The sequence below is a fragment of the Chamaea fasciata genome, unplaced genomic scaffold (assembly GCF_029207755.1).
Source record: "Chamaea fasciata isolate MVZ Bird 193981 ecotype frontalis unplaced genomic scaffold, bChaFas1.0.hap1 SCAF_2, whole genome shotgun sequence".
Taxonomy (NCBI): Eukaryota; Metazoa; Chordata; class Aves; order Passeriformes; family Sylviidae; genus Chamaea; species Chamaea fasciata.
This window is the reverse complement of record NW_027094087.1, coordinates 22996610-23021301: the sequence shown is the minus strand read 5'-3', so window position 1 is coordinate 23021301 and position 24692 is coordinate 22996610. Positions and strand designations below refer to the sequence as shown.

General features: G+C 44.2%; 1 protein-coding gene across 1 annotated transcript in view; it reads right to left on the bottom strand.

Annotated features, from left to right (window-relative positions):
* The window catches only part of GAP43 (growth associated protein 43), a 52796-nt gene that overhangs the window by 10632 nt on the left and 17472 nt on the right, over window positions 1-24692 (bottom strand). Inside the window, exon 2 of the mRNA XM_066175264.1 lies at window positions 11195-11816. Within this exon, the coding sequence (XP_066031361.1) occupies window positions 11195-11816 (622 nt within the window). The remainder of the gene's footprint in view (window positions 1-11194; window positions 11817-24692) is intronic.

Below are 24692 nucleotides of genomic sequence, written 5' to 3'. Positions count from 1 at the left end.
GATCATATAAAGGCCAGATGCTCCCGGTTTGACTTAAGGCAAGAGGTTGGGCTGTGCAGTCATGCCTTCTGTCCCAAGAATTCTCTGTGACCAAAGGTGTGTGATGCTTGCTCAGTAATTGATCAGCTCCAGGGAAAACGAGGTGTAGGGCAGCCCCGGGGCTGGCACTGGCCATTTTCAAAGAGCCAAGCTGCATAGCAGGAAGGAAGGAAGGAAGGAGCTGCCTGGAAAACCTCTCATGAGTGCTCTTATTGCCAGCACCAGTCTTCTTTGTGAAGGCGGCAGCAGCTTGCATCAGTAATTCTGATTTTAATTCAAATTTGGCAAGCTCTGTTTTATTTTATTTTTTGACCAGTTTTGAGGGCCATTCCTCCTAGTTGGAGAGGGACTACTGAGTCTCTGAACTCTCTGAGTGCTGCGCCAAGCGTACCGATGCAGCTGTCCCAGAGTAGCCATCTCGGTTTAATTGGCTTTTCACAATAACAATTCCATCAGGCAGATAATGAATTCGGCCGTGACATAAGGGCACTCGGTGGGACAGCTGCAAATGCTGGAGAGACCACCTAGGGGGCACAGCCAGGCAGCCCTGTGCCCTGTGCACAGCCAGCTGTGGGATGCACATCCATAGCTGGGATGCATCACCTCTCTGGAGCAGCAGGAATGTTTGGGCTGTCAACAGCTCCTCAGTACCATCCACTATGGTGGAAAAAAATACCCTTACAGGGAGCTAAGACAGCCCTTTGCTGGGCTAGTCTGCAATGAAAGGCTTCTCTTCCTCATTAAAGGACATTTTCCTTGGCCCTGACTCAGCTGTGGGACCAAGCAGTAGCTGGTCCTCCACCACCTTGAATGCAGCCAAAGTCTGCCATGAAGCCCAGCTCTGCACAGGTTCATGGAAGCTGACAATTACCACAGCTTCCATGTGCAGAGTTTGTACATTTTTGGCCAAGGTGGAGCAGCCCATAATTTTGGCTTGAGCACTGTAATTTTGACAACAGTGGTCACAAGAATGGGGCCTGATATGAGGCATGAACTCATCAGGCCTGAGCTGCTCTGACACTGCTCTGAAATTGCACTGAGGCATAGGAAGTGGCATCCCACCATTTTGTGCTCTTATTGTCTCCCCCTGCTGAGTTTATTTGCTATAAAGGTCCTTGGCTCGGGTCTGGCCTGCTGGTCACAGAGCAATGTTGTGAGGTATCCATGTGAATGAACACGTCTCTCTGACTCTTCCTCTCCTGCTGGAGCTGTTCCACTTCCATAAACCATTAAATATTTATTGGGCCAGAGGAAAACATTGACTCTGTAGACCAGTGGTGAGGGCACTCATCTGGAACAGGGGAGACCAAATGCCACATCCTGGCTCCAGCAAACAATAAATAATTTATACAAAGTGGGATAGCTCCAGCAGGAGGGATAAGGGGAAAATGTGTCCAGCAGCCCAATGGCTTGCTTGCAAAACTCACTGGATTTCAGCTTCCTAGCATAAGGCCCACTCTGTCTTCTGTCCCATTCAGGGGAGGACCTGACCCTCACATGCTAGCTACTCTAAAAGCAGGCAAAGATTTTCTTACTACTTTATTCTACAAATCCCATAATTCCTGGTAATGGTATATACTATGCTTAGGTTTGAATAATTAAAGAGTTCTTTAATGAAAACAAGATTATCACAGAAGAATTCCAGTCCAGCAGGACTCAGAAGCCCTGCATGGTTGTGGTTTGAACTGCAGTCAGGCTTAACTCCTCTGTTTGGCAGAACCATGTCTATGTGTTTTACTGGAAATGATGCCAAGAAGTAGTTGCATGCTACACCAGTTAGGAGAACCTGGAATTTTCTCCTTCTTCCCTGATGTAAAAACCAGTGACTCCATCCACCTTTCTCGCAGTCATTTGGCTTCAGCAATGAAAGAGTTTTCTATCTTGAGGCACAAAAAACCATCTTCTTTTTCATGTTCTGTCTCTTTATTGTGTGCAGTGAACAGTGCTGGGTTAGTGTCTCTGGAGACCAAAGTCTGCTGCTCAGCAGCAGTGCTGTGCATTTCTTCCCCGTGCTTTCCTGGTGGGCCTCAGCTGTGTTTGGGAGAGGTTGTGTTGTGGACAAGAGGTCAGTTGTAGTCCAAACAGGCAACATGCTTGGCCACACTGGTAAGTCTCCCAACAAAGGCCAAGCAATAATGCTGGGATGGCTTTGTGGAAACATATCTTCAACCTCAAAGATAAGCTTTAAGGCAGGTGCCAAACCTGTTTGCAGTGTTTGAACAGAGTTGCAAGATCAAGGGGACACTCATGCCTCCTCACTGTTTGGCAATAAAGAAGTTACCTCCTTTCGCCACCCTGGTTCCATGGTGTACCAGTTGAATAAGGGACTTAGAATGCAGCCAAGGGGCCAGACAGAATTGCTGCTCCTATGAACTGCAGCAGTCCTACTGAAGATAAACTCACAGTAGCCCTCTGATAAGACCCCATGAATGTGGGGGATTTCCATCCCTTATGACAACAAGAGGAAGCAGAGGACCAGTGTTGCAAGACTGCACTGAGTGCCTTCCAGGGGAAGAAACATAGAGACCATTTGTGAGCAGATCTAAGATCAAGACTGACTACTTCAACTCACAAATATTTCTGAAGAGGGGCAAACCCAAGCCCAGGGTTTGGTCTTCTGTGACATATCCCTTGTTTTAGCACCAATGACTGGAGGTTATTCTGAACTGCTTGTGACACTGAGGCTGAAATCACAGGTGAAATCCTAGCCTTACTTAAGGAGGATAGGCAACATGGGATGTCAAAATCGGAATACATACTTTTTTTTTTTCCCTAAGACCACACCCAGTAAGGGAATGGAGTCCCATATTCATTTGAAAACTAGACAGTTATGAACTTAGTCCACACAAGTTTTCATTCACACCTCCCATTAGAGACTTGTGTCATTTCCAAATCAATGCATGCCCCAAGCTTTTAAGAACATCAAAGATGTTTTTAAAAGTACTTGCCACCACCCGAACTTTAAATTACTTTTACTTGATTCCAACTTCCATCTCTTCAAGTGGTTATCAAGTGAAGTCTTTGAAACATTTTTCACAGCTGCTAAGACAGTTTTGTCAAAGTCAGCAGCACTGGGGAATGCTCCTGCATAATGGCCACAGCTGTTGTTCCCGCTCTTCTATCCCTTTCCCTGTACCTGCAATGCATTATCAGCTATGGTTCTGTACCACTGCACCCACTCCAGGGTTGGGGTTTGGATGCTCTTCCAAAATGTCAGAGAGATTTTCTTCTTCATTAAGCCCTGTAGGTTACAGGTAATGTCCAGTTATCATTACTAGCATTACCAATTACTGTGTTTTGCTGAAGGAAGATGGAGAGGTTGAATAGTGTCTTCCACCTTCTGCTTTCTTTCATAATGAAAAAAGGACTCATTTGCTATTGCCTCAAGGTACAGCTGGGAAAGCCTGTCGTTCTTTGAACACTGGATAATTGGGACCTTGTGACCTTTATCTAAGACATATTTGCATGAAGCACTGAGTCTCACTTTTCTGGTCATTAGGGGAACAGCATTTTCCTTTACATCCCTGGATCCTGTCCAGCTTTCCATAGTTCTTTTTCTAACTATACTACAGCCTAGTGAAGGGCAGGTGTCCAAGGTGGACTCCTGACTGCCAGGACTTCAGCTGAGATTTTCCACTCTGTTCCAGCATCTCATGCTGACAATGATGTAGCTAAGGATGCAGAAAGAAAAAAATAAACATTTGCACAGATCAAATTCACATTTGGTGATGATATAACCAAAGCTGTTTACATGGTACAGGCCATTAGAGCTAAAGGGAACCATTGGCAGGGAATACAGAAGGAGGAAAGATGTCACAGTTCTAGTAACCTGCAAAAGCAGACCAGACTCTTCTTCAAAGAACTGCAAAGCACATGATAGCAGCACTCTCCATCATTTCAGCTTCCTACCCACATTGTTTTTATCATCTCATCTATTTTCTGCCTGAAAGATATCCAGAGAGGAGAGCTAGGAAATGAGGAAGCCCTTCTTTTAATCAAGCCTGCAGCATGAATGTGGTCTTGAGAAATATTGTGCCTAGAAACCTGTTCAAATTGAGCTTGTGTAATATGGTCTTTCACAGGTCTATTGGAGGTCCAGAAATGGAGGTGGAAACTATCCCACAGAGCTGATGCAAGTGGCTTGATTTGTAAGCCTTCTGTCACTGCTTGCATTTTCCTTGGTTCTCTTGGCCACTGCCCAGTTTCACAGATCATCATAGGGCTAAATAAAATATTTCAGTAGTGTCTTTACAAAAAGAGTCATTGCAGCCATCAGTGCTCATTCAAGCAGCAGTCTGCAAACAGGAAAGAGGTTGGTGTGCATAAGGACTGGGATGAGGAACGAAGCAGAAGAAATAATGCCTCTCTGGAAACTTGTAAAAAGTTACAGCTTTTTTTGGACTAATGTGAAGAGTATCTGTCATTCCATCTCACAAAATAGATTTGCAGAATTGAAGGGAGTGCAGAGAAAAGCAAGAGTTCCTAAAAAGCATGGGAATAATTTCATGTAAAAAGCAGCTAAAAGCGTTTCTTCTGTTTTCTTCAGGAAAGAGATGAACAGCAAGGGCTGTGATACTCTGCCCTCTGTGCATAAATGCATACTGTATGATGCTATATACCATAATCAAAGGCATGAAGTAGAGCTATCATGAGCTTTTGCTGTTTCTGTGACATAGCACAAGTAAAGAAAGATATTTAAGGCAATGGCAGCCAATTTGTCACCAAACTTTATGGCCATTGTACAGTAGGTTGGAGTTGGGAAAGCTGTTGATACTTAGTCAATCAGATCTCTTGTGTGCATACAAACACACACACAAACACACATGTTATATGTGCTCTATAACAGCACAGTTAGAATCAAAAGAGAGAATACATCATGATTTACCTGTTAAACCAAATCTCAGACTGCAGAAGACAGGGATAAGTCCCAGAAGCAGAGAAGCATTTTACCCTCGATCTGCCCATAGCAGTGCTTTGTGCTAGCCACAGCAAGAAGTACAACAAATGGATATTAGCTCTGTCTTAGCTTGGCAATTTCTGTGTTCCTCTACCAGTTATTTGCATGGATCCCAGTGAGTGCAACTTTGCTGTGCCAGAGTCCATGAAATTTCCACAGAGATTGGAAGTGATCACTGAACTGACATTGATAATCCAGTATTAATACACCCATTAAATAGCTCTTGAGGAATGTCTAACTAATCTGACTGCGCTGACCTGGTGAACTTTCCAAATCCTTTACCTCTGCATGTGGCAGTCATCTGTACCAGGGAGTCAGTATTTCTACTTTTGAATTTCAGCTCCCTGGAGCTGTAAATCCCAGCTGATACTCTGCAAGCTCTTATCTATCATATTTCATATCCAGCCTACTTGATCCTAGTGTAGAGATGACACTGGCAGTCGTGCAGAGCACTTCTGGCAGCTACAGCAAACAGCCATCACCTAAATTTCATTGTCTGTCTGTCCAGACTGTCCACAGGCCTGCTATTTGAGTCCTTCTCAGCAAAAATTTTGTTTATCATTTATGACAGAAAGTCTTCCTCCCACGGAGCATTTTCTGAAGATGATCTGAATGAAGGTGCAGTGGGCCACTGTGTAAAACACTATAATGGGGGTGATTTAGAGCAAAATCTAGGCGGAGTTCAACCACTGGTCTTGGCTGTAGAGAGCGTGAGAGACTACTGTACAACGTGGCACATACTGTGACAGTGGCAGGCACTGCCCTAAACAATGTCACCCATACATGTGGTATGGAAGTGCAACAGCTGTAGTTGCCAACACCAGAAGGGGTGAAAATTTGCTGTCACCTTTCCGATAATTTGCAGCCTTCACAAAATAAGCCAGTGACTCCAGTAACCAGCCTTGAGTGTCCACACATTTCTTACTGAGATTCCAGAAAAACTGGTACCTCTTAGGTATGATGGAGTGATTACCCCACTCTCCTCAAAAGGCCTTTTCCAGAGTTGGTCCACACCTTTTCATCAGTAAATATGTTTAATGTCATCTATGATTTTAATAAAAGAGGTCAAGTGCTGCTTCACCACTGACTCACTAGTGCAGTTCCCACCCCTAGAAGCAAGCTGCATCTCATTAGGAAACAGCAGACCTGAGGCACACATGGGACAAGAGACTGTACTGCGCTGCAATAGAGGAGGAAATCCTGCACCTGTGCCAGGTTGTGTGTAGGAAAATTGTGACATTCCACTTTTCCCACCCTGCCCCTCACACAGCTATTTGCACCAATGCAAACCCAACTATGGAATAGGCGATGTTTACTCCCACGTAGACACACCGCAAAGATTAAAATTTCAGAGCAACTGAGGAATAGAGACAGACTTCATACTTCAGCATGTGTAAGGCAACCTAAACTGCATTTATATAGTCTTACATTGTTGCTGGAGTAGTACTACAGACAAGAAAATGCTGCCATACTTGCTTAGAGTTGTTCCCTCTGGGGCAGCCATAGGAAGACTACTGTGCTTGCATTGCTTTCCTTGGCTGCCAGGTGTAGCAGCAGAGATAAGCTCCCTTGAAACAGGAATGGCAATGAGGTTATTCTGCCTCATGCCAGCTACTTGTGGACCAAGACTGAAATTCCAAGTCACACAGCTGCAATCCTCTTACATAGTGCAGACTGAACGTTCTGGTTGGCACAAGAAAATAGAGAAGTCTCCCTTTCCAAATCTTTATACAGACAGTGCTCCCAAAGTGCAGCAAGCATTGTCCTTCCATCAGTATGGGGACTGAACTGAAAACAAAGAACTGATTCAACTGTACACTATGAAAAAGGATCCACAGGGACTTGCTCCCTCTGAGGAAGTGAAGGGAAGATGGTGCCTCCCAGTGCTCCTTGCTTGCAGGATACAGGGCCCTGGGGGAACTGCTAGCCCGCTTACATGCAAAGCATTTGTCACCTGGCTGATTTTTCATTTCAGCTGTGAAGCTGCACCATTGTAAAGCTATTTCATGAAGCAGGAAAATCATTCTTCATTTTCCAACAAAAGAAGATCCATTTGTTTCCTTAGGCACAATTTACACTTTCATGTTTCTGGGCTTTGTATTCTTACCTGACAATCTGAGAGTGCTTTGATGTGAGAGCCAACCAAATTTGGAGGTGAGACTTGAAAACTTGTGAAATTACAAATTGAATCTAACACTGTGCGACATTCACCTCCTCTTCTCCCCAGGAGGACATCTTAGCCCATCTTCTTCCACAGTCTGCTGTGCTGGGTGCTGATCTCATTTCAAAGCTGCACTACCAGACTCTTTCCAGTAACTTTCATGGAGACTCTCTAGATTTATGCCAATGCAACCATGATTAGAACAAGTCTCACTTCCTCATCCATATGGAATGTATAAATTCCCATCACTTTTGGATTTTGGTCTGTTGAGTAGGTTGGCACCTAAGGGAGCCTCTCTAAGCATAATACCAACACCAAAGAGCCAAAAGCTGGATCATAAGAAGACGACCTATAAATCTAAGTCTTGACAAGGATGCTCAGATGACAAGACAACTTCTTTGCATTCCTGTCATCTGCTGAAAGACATGAAGAGGTTTGAGAGACTGTCCTTCATTGCCACTGAACAAAGCCCACTGACTCATTTTATGCCTTACACAGGCTGGAATCCATCTCTTTTTTACTTTTAGATACACCGAGGATTGCTTAGGAACTGCCCTACTGTACAACTGGGAATACCTGAGGTTCCAGTCCGACTACTATTGGATACAGGACAGTTGTTTGAAGCTGTTTCTTAGGCCATTACCAAAAGACAGATAGAGCATGTAGAACTGAGTAACAAGGAGAGAGGTGAGGGCTGTCAGGGGAAATACTGACTGGTACATAAAACCACTCTGTCTTTCCCCCACTCCAGAAATATTAAGCATTAAAAACTGTACATTTCTCTTTATCTGGTTATTTATTCCTTTCCCCACACCCTGTCTTTTTCTGTCCTGCCCATAGATAAAGGCAAAAATCTCTCCTGGGTATGAATTAAATGCCTTTGCCTTTTGCTTGTGCTTGCACCAGGGAAGGTATCCACAGATAGCATGATACAGCCATTGTAGTAAAATCCAAGGCAGATGAACACCACCACCCCAAAGCAGCATGGTCGGCACGCCTCAGGGTAGTAGCAGCCAAGCATGCTATGGCAACCAGCCAACCAGTGACACTGGCCAGGAGCCAATTTGATTTATTTTTGGCAGCCTGACACTGCACACTACTGTCCCAGTCTTCGATCACAGAAGCAATAAGAGGTGACCTTTGAAGGCCAAGGGGACAGATGAAGCTGAAAGAGGATCTGTCCTTGGGCTGGAGGAGCACTGAAGTGGCAGATGTCCCCACTCTCATGAATGACCATCGCAGTCACACCAGCAACCACCAGTGCTGTGTTTGCTGGGGGAAGACTGGGAGAAAGGTTGAGACCTGGCAAATGTGTTTAAGTCTATGGAAAGAGTAAGCAACAAGAGAGATAGAGAGGTTTAAAGATACGAGAGAGTAATAAGATGAAGATGGTAAAAAGAAAACAAAGGCTTTTTGTCAGGAAATATTTCCTGTCTATGGGTACTTTTGTACTGTGATGATGCTCTTCAGAGGAATATTCTTTAAGAAGGAAGCAGCTTCCTACTGTTGTGGACATTGTGCTATAGAGCGTATTGCATAGCACAGCCTGGAATCCTCAGAGAGATGTGCAAGGAGACCTATTTAATCTTTTTTGCATTTCTTTCTTGGATGACTCTGGGGTCACTTAGCCAGCTGTTCAGGTTTGTGACTGGAAGGCTGATATCATGCTGGAATAGGAATTCAAGAAAAATCTATATTCATTAACATTTTAAAGAGGCTATCAGCTTGACTCTGGCCACGCACCTTCCATGTTTGCTTTCTGCAAACATTGCTAAGCTTGAGGGTTGCTGCATGCATACTGAATAAGTACAAATGGATGCACATACTGGTCTTGAACACTCGGTCACTGAAAACTCATTTTTAAATATATATTTGATTGTAGATTTTCCAGCTTCCTCTGTTGGCTAGATGTTTACATAAGTAATAGTATCACATGCAAATGCATATTAAATTGCGCATTTTAAATGGCCACTTCAAATGATGTGTCCACGAATGGTTGGCCACTTCAAATGATGCTAAAACCAACAAGAGCAGAGGGAGGATATCTGAAAAGAATATTGCATAGAAATAAACCATTTTTTTATGAGTGACGGCTCAAAACAGGTAAAATAAATGAAAATTAAAATCAAAGAGCTTGCTACTATAAATGTCCTACCTCTATCCATTACAGCAGATTAATCTGAATAAAAATGGAATGTCAATTCAAAGCAGAATCATTCATTAATATCCCATTAAATAATAGGGAATTAGGATTCATTATCCTGTGTACAGAGGACCCCAAAATAACCTGCCCTATTCTTGCCACTGATGTTTATATCTTTGTCCAAGTCTAAAGCCAATACAAGTACAGCATGCAATATAGCAAATTATACTTCACTAATCACGTGACATTTATGTTGCCACTTAACTCATCATATAAAGTAAGAACAAATGGCTGGAGACCTGGACAACAAAAAGCAAACATGGACAACTAAATTTCAAAGCTTATTTCTAGAAACTTCTAAATAAGCAGAAGTAAAACCAGCAACCCTTTGTAGCTGTGTACAATCAGTTCAGACTCACACTTTTGAAGGCTGCTCCCTTTGCTCATCCCTTAAATCACAAATGTCCTGGATGAGCTCCTCTCCAACTATTTAAGCTGTCCTTTTGGATATCTGTTCTTCCCTATCTGTCAGCTTTTGTTGAGCAGGAATAGAGCTAAGCCCTGGGTTAGTTCTGAGGCTTGGAACCCTAATTGGAGAGTGGGAGCTGCAATTTGTGGAGGAGAAGTAGTGGGCCAAATGAAATGATGGAGAAACATCTGTAAGCAACAAGACTGGGTGCTGAGGCGCTCTAAAATTTACATCAGGCTGTTTATGAACATCAAGGTGATATGCAACATTTCCCCCAACAAGCTAATGAATGCAGGCTACTCTGTACAACACAGTATTTCATTAATGTGAAGGCTAGTTTTGCTTGGTACTGCCTCTTAATTGAGTTTCATGTGGAGCCTACCTCCAATGTTGCCTTTTCTTTTTTCTGCTTATGTTCTGTTTCTTTGATAAAATAAGAATGGTCAAGAAAAAAGAGAGAAAAATATCCTCAGATGTTTGATGCATTTTCTACTCAGATCAGTCTCACAATTTATAATCAATTCATCTTTCTGGTTTGTAAACATTATAAGTTTGTCAAAAAACATCCACTTTTGTCTCTCAAAACTCTTCATCCCTTTCCAGGGAAACTGGTTAACCAGACTTGCACTCTGTCAACAGTGAGGCCTAGAGTGACTTTTGGTATTCAACCCTCTCTTCTGTCTTCACTCAATGATCTGTCAGGGCCCTTAATCTCTTTTTTTCCCCTACCTGATTCCCTTGCTACCCATGTTTGAATTAGCTGACACATCTAAAAGCTTCATGCAAGCTTGCCTGGCATGGGTTACTCCAAGTAGAAACCATACAAGTATGGGTATAGATGAAATATAAGCACTGCTGATAATAATATGTTCCTGACTAGGATATGGTTGTACTAAGAATCTCATCCATACACAAGCAGATGGAAGAAAGAGCCTTTTGACTCCAGGACCATCCCACCAGCAAGGTCTCCTGCAGAATGAGAGAGGTTTTGTTTTGTGAGATTTTCAGCTGAAGTTGAAAGTCTCCAGTGACCTGGCCAAGCTTTCCCACTGGAACTTGTCTGTGCTAGTGTGACTGAAAAGATTCATCGCTATCTTTAGGATATGCAGAGCTTGGGGAGCTCTCCCTCAAAGCCTCCCAGCTGGCAGACACTCTCCCTGCCGCCATGGAAAAAAGGGCTGATGGCAATCTCCATCTAGGGGAACAGGAACCTCAGCAGGAGCTGCAGTATTCCCAAAAGCTGTTTGGAAGCAGGAAAGAGGGTGTTAAGCAAGAAATTAATCTCCCCCACCCCTAAAAACTGGCAAGGGGATTCCCTTGTTAACTCTTGATCTGATCCCCACACCAGCTCTTGCTCCCAGGAGAGCGAGGCAGGTATCCATTTCTGGCAAGGCCCGTTCCCTAGCAAGGCACTCACTCACTCACCTGTCTTCTCTTCGGTTTGGCTGCTCTCCACTGTCTCCATTTGGGGTTGCGCTGTTGCCTTGGCAGTAGCATCCTCTGCGGCAGGGGTGGTGGTGGCAGTGGTGTCAGCAGCAGGCACGTCGGCTTGTTTAGGCTCCTCTTTGTCTTGGGCTTCGTCAGCCTTCAAGGACGGCGAGTTATCAGTGGAAGCTTTAGTGGCACTTTCCCTTTCGGGGGCAGCGGCGGGCTTTTCCTCCGAGGAGGCAGCAGGAGTGGCAGCCTGCGGAGCTGGCTGCTCTGAGCCCGTGTCGGCGGCTCCATCTCCTTTTTTCTCCTCCGCTGGCGCGCTGCTGTCTTTGCTGCCCTCCTCCTGCTGGGCACTGTCAGCGCCGGCTGCTTCTGTGGCAGCAGGAGCCTCGCTTTCTTTGTTCTCGGCCGCTCCTCCGGCAGGGCCTTCCTCCTTCTTGTCGGTGGCATCCGTCTCAGATGCTGGGGCATCTCCCTTCTTCTCTCCCTTGAGCTTTTTCCTTGTTATGTGTCCGCGGAAGCTGGCCTGGATTTTGGTGGCTGCCTTATGAGCTTTATCTTCTGGTTTGATGCCATCTTGCTCGATCTTTTGGTCTCCATCCTCATTTTTTTCAACCTTTGAAGAAGAACAAGGGAGGAGGGCAGAGGAGAAAAGAGGGAGATAAGTTAAGATTTCTTCAGGTGTAGCAGACGCTCTAATTTTATTGAGAATATTCCACGTTCCTCTCCTGCTAACCAGCGAAAAGGTTCGAAACAGCCTTTCCATTTGGTATAGGTTTGGAGCCAGGTGGCCCTAATTTCATCCTAAGACTGGACAGACATAGGTCTCCAGCCAGACCTCCAGCCAGAGGTTTGTAAAAGAAATTTAAAGCCTCTCATCATCTCTGTCAGCAATGCTGAGAGCATCTTGGCTGTGTGGAAAGGCTTTCACCAGCTGGGTTGTCTCTATTCCCATGATTTATTTTCCCATTCATTTTGAAATATACCAATTTTTTTCCCCTACTCATTTTCAAAACACCCTCCTGAGGGAGATTTTCAGAGTCCTTCCAAATCCACCTCTGCATTCAAGTCGGTGTTTCTTTTTAATGACACTTTGTTTCACAGGTGTGTGACTCTAATGACACCAGGCGCTTTGTCTGTAATAGCTTTTTGCCTCGGGATTGCCAACAGAGAGTAGGATTGTTGCCCGCCCCGCCGCAGTTCCGTGCTGTCACATGGACACACACAGATATTCCCAGGATGTAGTCCCCACAAACACCCTGCCTGCAAGCCCTCCAAGAGCTTTGCCTTTGCTCTCCTCTCATGGTTTCACTGAAGGATTAATGGGCAGATTAATATCACTCTTTCCAATTTCAGCTGACTGTTATTATTTCTTTGACTATTGGGGGGAATTCAGCCTTATAACAAAAAGCAGGCATTCCCTATGTTTTTTAGACTTAAATCATGCATTGAAGTCTTAAATGGTACCAAAACAGAGTCTGCCTCATGCTGGTCTGCTGCAGAGAGATAATGCTCAGCTTATAAGCCTTCACTGAATCTACAGGACAGACCACACTTCACCCCAATAATTTAGCAGCCCTTGGGCAAGTAACAGCTCAGCCGCATATTGATGAAAGGACACTGTTCTATTAATAGTCCCACTGGGAAGCATTCAAAAGACCTGTGTGGAAGCAGAGCCACTGGTCTCTTTGCTGTCTGCACCTGGTTTCCATCACTGGCTCAGGTCACAAAACAAAGAAAACAAGCTGACTGGGAAAGATAGAAGCATTTACTCCTGTGTGGGAAGAGGGAACCATGCCTTTGGCCATTGCAACTGAGAGGTGCCATCTGGGGAAAGGCTTCAGATCAGAAGAGCAGAGAGAGGGGACAACCTACAAACACAATCAACAAAAGTGTGGCAGGAAGAAGGGAGGAGAAGCACCTGCAACGTGCCAATGTGCCACTGGAAACATCCTGCCTCTGGAGAGGGTGAAAGAAGAATGGCCACAGTAGCAGCAATGCCTGGGAAACAGACTGGAAGTGATCATTTCCTCAGCAGCACAAGACAGGGTCAAGCACGCATGGGAGTGATGCTCAGTCAGGGAACCAACCTGGTGTCCACTGCCATGCCAGAGATAGTACCCCCTATTTTCCACTGGGTCCCCAGTGAGCACAGATCCCTCATCCTAGCATTGGTGCCCATCATTCCTTCAGTGGGTATGGTGGCTAAGGAGTGAGCAGCCCCAAATCACCAAGGCAAAGAGCCACCCCACACAGCTGTGCAGGGATGTGGATGGGTCTGTATAGGGCAGGAAATGAGATGGGAAGGTCACAGAATGCTCATGTAGGGGGTGAAAAAGGCTGTGAATGAATATGTAAATGGGATTAATACACATCATTGTGAACAAGGAGTATTTGTGCTTCTGACCATGTGCAGGGATAAAATGGTTGTTGCACCAATCACAGGGTGAGCATTATGTCTACACTTCCCCAAGTGCAATAAATGACACAGTATGGAAAGTGGGGTTTTTGTGTTTGTCACAGCTTGTCAGAGAGCAGGTGATGGTTATGTGCAAAGATGATACAGGCACCAGCAGGCTGCAACCACTCGTGTCTTGCATAGCTAGCTCAACACTGTTATTCGGCATCTGGGTAAGCTTTTCAGCCTACTTCAGCACAAGGAGGTGGAAACAAATTGGAAGTACATTTAAACTACCCAAATAGTGCAGAGCTCCACACAGGCTCATCCATCCTGTTCCTTAGACAAGTTTTGCAGCTTGCAGTAAGTCCTGTGTTGCTGTGGCAACCTGACTGCTTATACCTGAACTAGCTGGTTTAAAGAGATCTTGGATATGCCAGCATTACACTGTAGCCACAGCAACGTGAAAATAGACTGGTACTACTTCAGAGAACTATATAACACTTGGATGCTGTAGCTTTGACTCCTTCTCCCCAAGGACTGAGGCTAGCCTCAAACAGCAGCAAGATTGGGAGACAGGAAAGACAATTTAGACACCACCATGAGGCCTTAAGGGTGCAGTCCTCATGCCTGATTCTTGCAAAACCATTAGTGAATGTGACAAAATTGTTAATCCCTGGAGAAACAAGAAAAACATTGACTTAAGAGGATCTCTCTTGCCACTGGCCTTGTTGCTCTCACATCCCACATACTTCCTACACCAACCAAGACAGCTATTACAGGTCCTGGACTGCTGCATGCCTGACTCTCTGACTCCAGAGCTGCCCTGTTACCTAGGCTATGCAGCCTTGTAAAGGTTTATCTCCTCCTTCTGCTAGCCAGAGCCCAGGGCACAGTGAGCCACAGGGTTGGCCCTGTGTCCCTGTCAGCCCCTGACCTGGCAGGGGGATGGGAGAGCACTTCTCTCCGGGAAGTTCAGACCAAAATCTCTCACCTGCACCTACAGCATAGAAGAGCTAACAGGCTCCCTTGCTATTCCAGTGATATCATTGTCCTGTTCTCCCAGTTGGGAAGACATCCATTTGAGTCCATGCCAGATCCCAAATTGTGCAACTGCAAAATGTATTTCCAGTAGGGTGCTTTCAGCATAATTTCAGATACAAGAGACAAGAAACATGAGACTGGAGCAGAGGTGGAATTCAAGATCATGGATGAAAGAAATGTACTAATAGTTCATCTTTGCCAACTGTGGCCCTCTGGAATCCTGTTTCTATTCAGTCCTTTCCCCGAAAAGCATCCCAGGCATTTGAAAATACCTTTCTTTTTTTTTCTTTTTTTTCAGGCTACTGGCCTGCAGCTCCTTCTGGGGTAGGATATGGTATCCATAAAGTATGTATGTCATGTTGTGTAACAATGGGCTGGGTAACAGACAGGTTGTTCAGGGGGAAACTTCTGTTCACGCACACAAAAAAAAAAAAAAAAAACAACAAATCCCAAGGGCTTTTCATCTGTGGATTATGTGCACAGCAGATAAACCTTAATTAAGGAAGCGCTCAAAAATAACCTGTATACAGCAGAAGCTCCTGGAAAGCAATTTGTCTTCCTTGGAAAACTAAAAGGGTGAGTCAGCCCTGCCAGGGTGCATTCAAAACCATCTCAGTGGAAAACAAGAAAGCTGTCTATCTATTTCCCAAGCGTTCATGACATCTTGGCTGTAGTATTGTGGCTAGAATAAAGTGACTATTATTACTGGTGTTTGCATGGAATCTAGAGTTCCCAGCCAGGAATCAGGTCCGGTAGGGATAGGTTTCAGATATTAGTATTCCATCAGCCCACTCCCCTTCATTTACACATTTATGTGTAAAGTAAGCTCACATTAATGCTTAATACTGACATATTCATGATACTGTTAGGGTAGATGAGATGTATTGCCATTTTACACAGAGAAAATTTCCTTTGTTTCATTTTGTTTAAAACAAATCATGGATCCTCTAACGGCAAAAAGGTATCAGTGAGGCAGGTGGATGAAGATCTAAACAGATACAGAAAACGACATAGTCAAACATGTCCATTTTTTTATTCAGACCATCCTCACATACCCAATGAAGCCAGTGTGCAAAACTTTGTCTCTATGAAACACACATTTATTTCCCCATCTACACAGCCCACAGCATCTTTCCAGTCCTAGAGGGATGATCCTCTCACCATCCCCATCTGCTTGTCTGCCACACCTCCAGATTTCTAGGACATCCCTTCCCAGGCAGACTGTTCCTGTAAGTGAGAATTTCCTTGCTATTACGTAGCTGACAGAGTAGGAGATAAGAAAATAATGTTAAATCACAGATAGGGCAGAGGTTAGGTCTTAGGTACCAGGAATGTAGAAATTTCCTGGAGTCATGACAAGAAGATTTCTAATCTCTGGCCACTTTCACATCTTTCGTCTCCAAACTCACTTCTTGGAGGACGGTGTGTCAAATTATGTCAAAGAATTAAGGAAGTATTACTATAACCTCCAGACCCTTTTATTGTTTCACTGAAAGGTGTTTGAATATTACACAGCTTCCTCTGCTTCTCTCTCTAGCTCTCCTTTTCCTGGTGTTTCTCTGCCCTCAAATATATAGCATGTATCAACTACCTTAATGTTCATCCTAGGATCAGTCTGCTATATGCTATAGCCATGCCATATGCTCAGCCATCACCCTGGTATCCTACTCCTTTCTGTCCTTAGTTAGGAGCTCCTCTTAAATGTGACACCAAATCCCAGAGCACTTTGATGCATGTGGCCATCTTCCAGTATGAAAGAAACTGCATGCTGAGAGCTCAGATTTGGGGCTTACACACCTTTCACCACACAAGGCATCAATACTGACCAGAGCTTGCATATCCACAGGACCATTGACACTTATTAATAACCCACTTCACCCATTTCACCCAAGAGAAATATGATACATGATTATTATTGGAGAAAAAAAAAAAAAAACAAACCCAAACAAAAAACTGTGTTCTTCACACAAAGAAATAAGGGCCCAAAGTCATTCCTTTGTCATGACATCTGTGCTAAAGTATGTGTGGAAACCTTTCCTCCAGTTATTTAGGTAAACTAGTCCAGAATCACCCGAACACCTGTGCTATTTGTGTGGTTGAGTCTCAGCCCATGCTCTGTTCTTGACTAGAACACAATGTATGTTCTTACTCATGTTACTCAGGGCCACTTGGGCCTAGAGTAACATGAGTAGACCCACAAAGGAATTTAGGCATCCAACTCCCAATGATTTCCCACGATTGAGTCACCTCAGCATTTTTCGTGGGCCTGGCTCCACATGACCTGATTTGTCTCAGAGATGGCATTTAAGGAGCTGAATGTATTAAAAAAAAAAAAAAAAAGACCAGCTGTCTCCCCAGAAGGAGTGAAGCATGGACACGTGAAAGAGAGAAAAGATTTTCACGCTTTGGGAAGTGAGGAAGCAATTTAGCACAAAGAACAGCTTTTTCTTAACCCAGTTAAATGGTGCGAAGACACCTGGCTAGAGGATAGCACCTGTCAGCACAACCTGTCTTCAAGGTGAGGAAACAGAGTTCCTTTATTTTCCCAGGATGACTATGGTGATAGTAGGTAAAACACCCTTGAGAAAGAAAAGGTTAATTCATCCCTCTGCAGGCCTAGGCAAGATTGTTCCCCAGGGTATAACTAGCCGGGTTTCAACTCTCCAGTTTCAAATCCTCTAACAATGGAGTTTCCACCCTTTCCTCTACAAGATCCTCTTATATGTAGGAAAATTCCCCTCTATTTTATGGTGCCTAGATTAAAATAAGATGACAGTCAGGCAGATGGATGGATGTTTTTCACTTGTGTACAGTGGCTGCAAAGGGAGGTAGAAGACAATCTAAGCTAGACTTATTTAGATATTTCTAGTAAGCCTTCTCAATAAATTCATACTCTCCTCACCTGTTTTATGACTCTCCCTTCTGTTTGTCACCCTGTTTCTCTTAAGCTGGTGGTCAACCACGGTGTCCTCTACCACCCTGAAGCTCAAACAGCTCCAGCAGTTAAATGGAAAAAAAGGCACTCACTACTGCTTATGTTGCCTTTGCAGGCTGGGTGAAAGAAAGTAGAGCCTTGTCCCTGAAGGGGATAAAAAGTGGATGATGTTCAGGATGATGCTCATGTTTCTGGAGCAGAGAAGCTCACAGGGGAAAACACTTGCCTTGGGTCTAGTCAGGGCTCTATGGAGCACTTGGGTGGTTGTGGGGCACAGGCTGCACTCACTCATCTTTTAGTTGAAAGCTCCCAGAGTCTCAGAGACAGGGCTGGGTGGGAACTTGAGAAGGTTGTGCTTTCATAGTTCATGCCAAGGGTGTGTGTATACCCTGGGGTGTGGCCTAAGTGTATGAGGGCACTCCAAGGCACAGGGTCTGTAGGGACTGTGTCAAAGGTCTTGAGTGTTTGGCACAATCAACATCTATGCTCTTGCTTGAGGCTGGATCTGTCAGTTGTGTCTAGTCTCCTTTTTGGAGGGAAATACGTGTGTCACTCCAGGAGGAACCAGTCTGGAGGCATTCAAATCAAGGGATCAAAGCCTAGAAAGGAAACAGGAAGGTATCCAAGCTGGCAGTGTAAATTCACTCCCAAAACAGCCCATATTGAAGAACTTCAGCAAAAGGACCAGGTGAAAAATTTTCCTTGAACTATGCTTTGATTAGAAAAGTCCATTCAAAGAATAGGTGATTTGTGATGCAGATGTACTTAGATAGTAATGCAACCTTTGATGTCACTGGACTAAGGAGAAATTTTATCTTTTTAAGCTCAAACTATTGAGTGGTTTGCTTGGTTGTGTTTGGGGCAGTTTGGGCAAGGACGGTTGCGGCTATGTGGGCTATTTTGTAGTAGCACTTTCAGACTGAATCCATAGCCTGCTGACCCATGAGCAGGTAGTGAAATCCAGTATTATCAATGTATCTCCCTTCCAACCTTTTCTTCCTCAATCTCTTTTCTTTTCCCTTGCTTGCTTAATTTTGGACTCCACAAAATTTTTCAGGGAATTGTTATTTACTTAGTTTTGGACTCCACAAAATTTTTTAGGGAATTGTTATTAGCCTCTGGTGGCTCAGAGTGCCTGCCCCCATGAGAGCTGGACACATTTGATTCTGATCTAGCTGCACCCAGGGCACAGAGGCTAATTTCCTGCTCAGATTTGCTCCCCTGAGATCTTGGGCAGACAGATGCTGAGATTCCCCAGAGTCCAGGCTTATGCAGGGTCTCCAGAATGATTTCCACAGGAAGCAGAAGCTTATGTCCTGCTCCTACCTCATTCCCTCCATGGCAACACAGGGCATCCCATCCTTCAGGCCTGTCGACAGCACTCAGCTTGGTGTTGCCTGCAAATATGCTGATGGTGCACTTGATCCCACTGTCTCTGTCACTGAGGAAGACATTAAACAGCACTGGTCCCCATATGGACACCCAAAGATCACCACTTGTCATCAGTGTCTACAGGGGCTCCAAGTTGTTGACCGCTACCCTCTGGAGGTAACTGTCCAATTAGTTCCTCACCCACTGATGAGTCTTCCCATCAAATCAATCTCTCCAGTTCAGAGAGAGGGATGTCATTGGGGACTATGTTAAAGGCCTTGCAGAAGTCCAAATGGTGACATCTGTAGCCCTTGCCCTGTTCACTGTAGTAGTCACTCCATCACAGAAAACCACTAGATTAGTCAGGCAGGACTTGCCCTTTGTGACACCACCACAGCTTTATACCTAGCACCTGCACAAAGAAATGGTGTTTCTTCTCCTGAACTGCAGCTCTAGCTGGGGTGAAACCCTATGGCTGCCACCTGTGCCTTCAGTCACACACAGCAATTAAACTTCAGGAGGGACAAAGGTGTGTATCCCAGCTGAAATTACAGGGTGAGCTGAAGAAAGCAGAAACCAGGATTTTTGATTGGGATCTGGCAAGGCCAGTAAAGTAAATACTGCCTTTCTGACTGTTCCATTAACCTACTGGTCAGACTTTTGTCTTTTGTTTTTCCAGTCTTGAAAGAGAGCCTAGCCCCAAGCATCACCTTTAGCCAACAGCCTCCCCATCCCCTCAGGAGCAGCATACAATCTTTCAAGTCATCAGAGCTGCTCTTAGCAAAACCCAAAAAAAACATAGTTGTAGGTCTCCACGATTTTATAGACTGGCTTTAAAACAGCTCTGCCCAAGACATCCTCTCTCACACCCTCTTCAGCTTTAGTTCCAAATAGACCAATCCCACAACCCCGCTGCAGAGATGAACTCTGTGTGCACCATGATATTGTATCCCCAAAGAGCTGCAATCCATTGCAAAGGCTTCTACCTATTGGCACAGACTCTATCTTCTCACTGGGGCAGCTGGCCTTTTCTCAGCTTCTGGTTCTGATGGATTCAACAGGTCTCACTGGCATGGCCTCTCCTTAACCAGCCAGGAGTAGCCCTACTGGCTCTGCTTCTTCCTCCATGGAATTTACTGACCAGTTCTGATGATTTCTTCCTCCATGGGATCTCCTGACCAGCCTAGCTTCACTAGAACAGCATATCAGCCTAGCTGCTGGAAGGCAGAGAATAAGGGTGTTGAATCTAGATCTGATCTTCATGGAAGCTCAGTTTATTGATTTGTGCTGTGGATCTTCATGCCTAATGGGGCTTGACTGACACAGAGATTGCCCTTATGCATACCCCTGGCTTGCCCTGGCCATTGTCTCCACCCACCTTTACTTCAGTGGCGCTAGTGCTGATATTTGCCCCACAGGTCTTCTACAAGGTTTCTGATAGGACTGTTGTGACAGCCTGTGTATGAATTCACTACAAGCAATGGGTAAGACATGGACCCATCTCATGAATCTGAGTTCTTCACAGTAACTCCATGTCTTGGATGCCAGGGACCTTACAGAAAACCTTACGTGAAATTATGCTTGGCCTACATTCATTTCTCATACGTGTTTAAAGTAGAAGCAGAGAAAGGAGAGATATCCATATCTCGTCCCTGCCTAGGCACTACGACAGGTGAGAACAGGAGTGAGACCTACTTTTAAGATATCAAGTACAGGAGAGACATCACTGGTCCCACTATGAGCTCTTACATACTGCTGACTCACAGAAAAGTGTGAGAAGACCCAGACCACCTTTTGCTATTCCTTCTATCCCAACTTATTAATGGCTGTACGGAAATCTTGTTTGAAGTCCAGTGCCAAAAGCAATGCCAGATGATGAAAGTGGAGTTGCATTTCATTGATTCCAGTGATATTTTGCTAGGGGTAATTTTTACAAGACCTCTGTGGTCCGCTGCTCCAAACAACTTACAAATGGAGACATTGTTAAGTTCCAGAAGGACTCTGAACATAATTAAATTAGTATTTGTAGTGCTGCAAGAACCTAAAATGCACGGTGTGTAGCTCAGTAAAGCATTGTGCAATATTTAAGCCGTGCTCTTTTCTACTTCCTCCTGTCACTGCAGGATGAGAACATCCTAAAAGCAGGCTTAAGTGTCTGCCAGAAGGTCTCCAGAGGGGAGATGTGTATGACACAGCTTCTTTCACCCAAGAATCTGGGTTTGACTGCCTGAGACCATGCTTGGTTTGTGTAACTCCAGTGCTTCCCAAGCACTGATCAATCAGGCCTGTGATTGCAGCTGTCACTCCTGAGTAGCACAGTCCTGAGGGCATAATATTGTGCCATACCCCTCTCCTCTCTTCCCTCTCCCCTCTTCAGGTGCGTTGTTATCAGAGTACAGGCATGGTTTTGACTGGGAAGATCCTGAACACAAGACTCAGTAATCCCAGGGCTTAATCACTTTTTCTAGGCCCTGGCACTGAGCTATGGGAAATGCACATGTGGCTTTGAGCCATTTTGTTTCCTCCTTTGCTCCTTTACTGTATTCAACTCTATTGAAAAGGGGGGAGGGGGAGGCAAGCCTGCAGTGCCTGCTGCAAAAACCCCTTTGTGGACCCTGCTATTTTAGCGCTCTAAAGACCCCCAACCAAAGGGAACATGTTGAATAGATGTGCTAGGGAAAAAGCCACAAGTCTTTGGATACACCACTTATAGGGGCTAGTATATCACAGCCACATTTAAATAGTCATCCAGATCTTCTCCTAATCTTCCTGCTGCAGGACAACTGTTATTAATTTCAATTTTTTCACCATCTCAGCTTCCCATTTTAAAGTTGTTATTGAAAAAAGGGGCTTCAATAAGTATTTAGTATTTTAGTCTTAAGGTCTTCCAGTTTTTTTCCATCCTTCAGTCAGGAATCATGTCAGTAGGCTCATAGCACTGCATACTGTAATGCCTTTTCCCCAGGCACACAGTTTAGATGACTCTGCTACTGGTGCATCTGCAGCAGAACTGTACTCTACATCCAGAAACCCCTGAAGCCCAGCCTGTGGGGGGCTTTACTCAGAGGCCCCCTGGCAGGGAAGCTGAGGGAAAAGGGACCCTGGAAAGGACTCCTAGGATGGCTGGGCCAGCAGAGTGCACAGAGCAACTTCCACATCTTTCTACTGTGATGCAGGTGTGATATGGAAATAGGGTTTTCATCCTGAGAAGGACTTAGGGGCTTCTGGAAAAGGAACCTTCTTCCCTCAGGAACCAATGCAAAGCCAGACAGAAAGCACTGGGAAGCTTGCACAGTTGATCTAATGCTAGAAAATGGACAGTGTTTCCACTTCTCTTAGTAAGGGCCAGTTCACACTGAGCGGCTTTATCACACACTAAAGAGGAAATAATTGAAAATCTCCAGGGTCCACTAGACCCTCCTGTACAGTGCAGCATGGCTGATTTTGTTCATCCACACTGCATGGTTTTGACTGGGAAGATCCTGAACACAAGACTCAGTAATCCCAGGGCTTTTACCAGTCTTTGGACATTTGCCCCAAAAAATTACTCTCTAGGTTCCAGTGGAAGCTTATTCCTTCAGTGAACTAAAGAATTCCTCCCAGAGTTTCAGCTGGCCCCTGTGTCTTGTCTATACTGACATTAGTTTGTTTCTGCTTTCTTAGTAACACTCCTTCATATACCAATAGCTCTCAGTTTCATACCAGCTTCTTTGTCAGATCACTCCTCCTAGCCCTCTTAAACCCTAACCAGAGATCTTACTTGATTACTGAATTTACATTTGTTCTACTTAGAAATTACTAAAATGTCTCCCCAGCTTCAATGAATAATGAAACACTATACTTACAAAAATAGTAATTAGCAATATAGCTCAAAATAAATCAATGTGTGGATCAGACTCCCAAAGGCAGAAGCAAAAGCTGCAGCCATTAAAATAGGTGGAGCTGAAAATAGCTAAGCACCTGGGGATAAAGAGAAGGGAAAATAGAGCTTAAAGGAACTTATGAATGGCCATGTCCTATAGATATTTAGCAATCCACAGAGGTTGGATTGCTGACACTGTCCTGAGTCTGACTGTTCTATTTCCTCTCAGCTCCCCTCAAATACTATTCAGCATATTTAGGAGTTTTCTGAGGACGCCAAGCCAAGAAAAGTAAGAGGAAATGGAAGAATGTCAAACCCTCAGCAATGGTTGTCCAAGAGTTTCTATCAGGGCTCCTATCCTCCTTGCTTCCAGTTGACGGAAGAGGTGCCCACTCTAAGAAAAACCAAATGTATAAGGATTTATAACACTGACAACCATTATTATTTCTACGTCTTGGGATGGATCTCCCTTGTGGTATAGGAAAGGAAGTAATGAAACAAGCAATGGGAGACAAGACAATGGGAGTGTGTTGAAAGAGCATAGGGAGCACACTGGTTTACAGAGGAAAAATAATTCAGACACTACAGTAGCTAGCTAGTTTTCCCCTAGCACCACCTAAATACAGTGTTATTTCTTGGTAGAAAGTCATGATTCTGCTTCTTTGGGAAGTCACAGAACCAGGTTGGTCCTTGCCAGATCAATTTATTGACCCATTAACAATAAAAATACCAAATTGTTCATGAGACACATCTTTAGAGTCAAGCAAATCATAGGTCTGCTCAAACTACCCAGATTATGGTATGCAAATGTCTACATTATGTGGCCAGGTCACGTCACTTATTGTACTATACTTTTCATATTAACTGGTCCCTCTGTCAGGACAATAGAAACGATGCAAAAACCATGCGAATTCCATCATAGTGAATGATTATCTATCTAACATTTTAGCCCAGAAGCGTGGTGGTTTCTTTTCTTTATTTGTCTTTCATTTTATTTTCTTTGTTTGTAACTCTTTCTTTTCCCTCCTTCTTAGTCAGGGAGAGGAAATCATCTTGTACAACTATCAGCAACTGCATGTCACAAACACACACATATCTATGGATATAGTGGAGTAAGTGAGCAAGTGGCAATGAACACCCTGCCTGAAGTCAGTTTGCATAAGGAATTCACTAAATCCTACTGAAATTAAATCAGAAATTAACCCTAGGTAGAGAATACTCTCAAACAGAATGAATTCAACAGGACTTATTTGATCCTTTCCAGAAAGAATGTACAAACACCTTCTGTACTCCCTCAAACCAGCTGCTAAGTTTATGGAATCTGCTTCATCCTTAGAATATCTGAGGATACTAACGTAGAATTGCACCTACTGGGGCTTTCAGGTGACTCACATTTTGATTTCAGTGCAAAGCAGAGAAAAAGGTTTCTACATGTAATTTCCTTTGGTTGCAGAAGCAATTATTTTGAAGCCTGAAGAAAATATAACATATTCCCCCAAGACACCTGCTTTACAGACTGTACTCTCATAGAACTTTACCACAAATTATTAACATTTCAGAATACATTCCTATGCTTTAGCTCTAGTTGTTCCCTATAAACTTGACTCAAAGAAGAATTAAAGGGCCAGGTTTTAAGGAATGAATGGTGGGATCTTAACAAATGCCTCATTGCCTTAATCCTATTGAAACCAGTGAGAATTAGGCACCAAGGCTCTCTGAAAATCCTGCTAGGCTTCTGCCTATATAAATCTTATTTGTTAGGGCAGTTCTGTAAATTACCCAATACCACCCTGCCACTGTTTGGAAAAAGGCTTGTAAATATCTGCTGTGAGACTGCAAAGTAAAACAAAGTAGCTTAAAGAAGACTTAAAGGGTTAGTAGG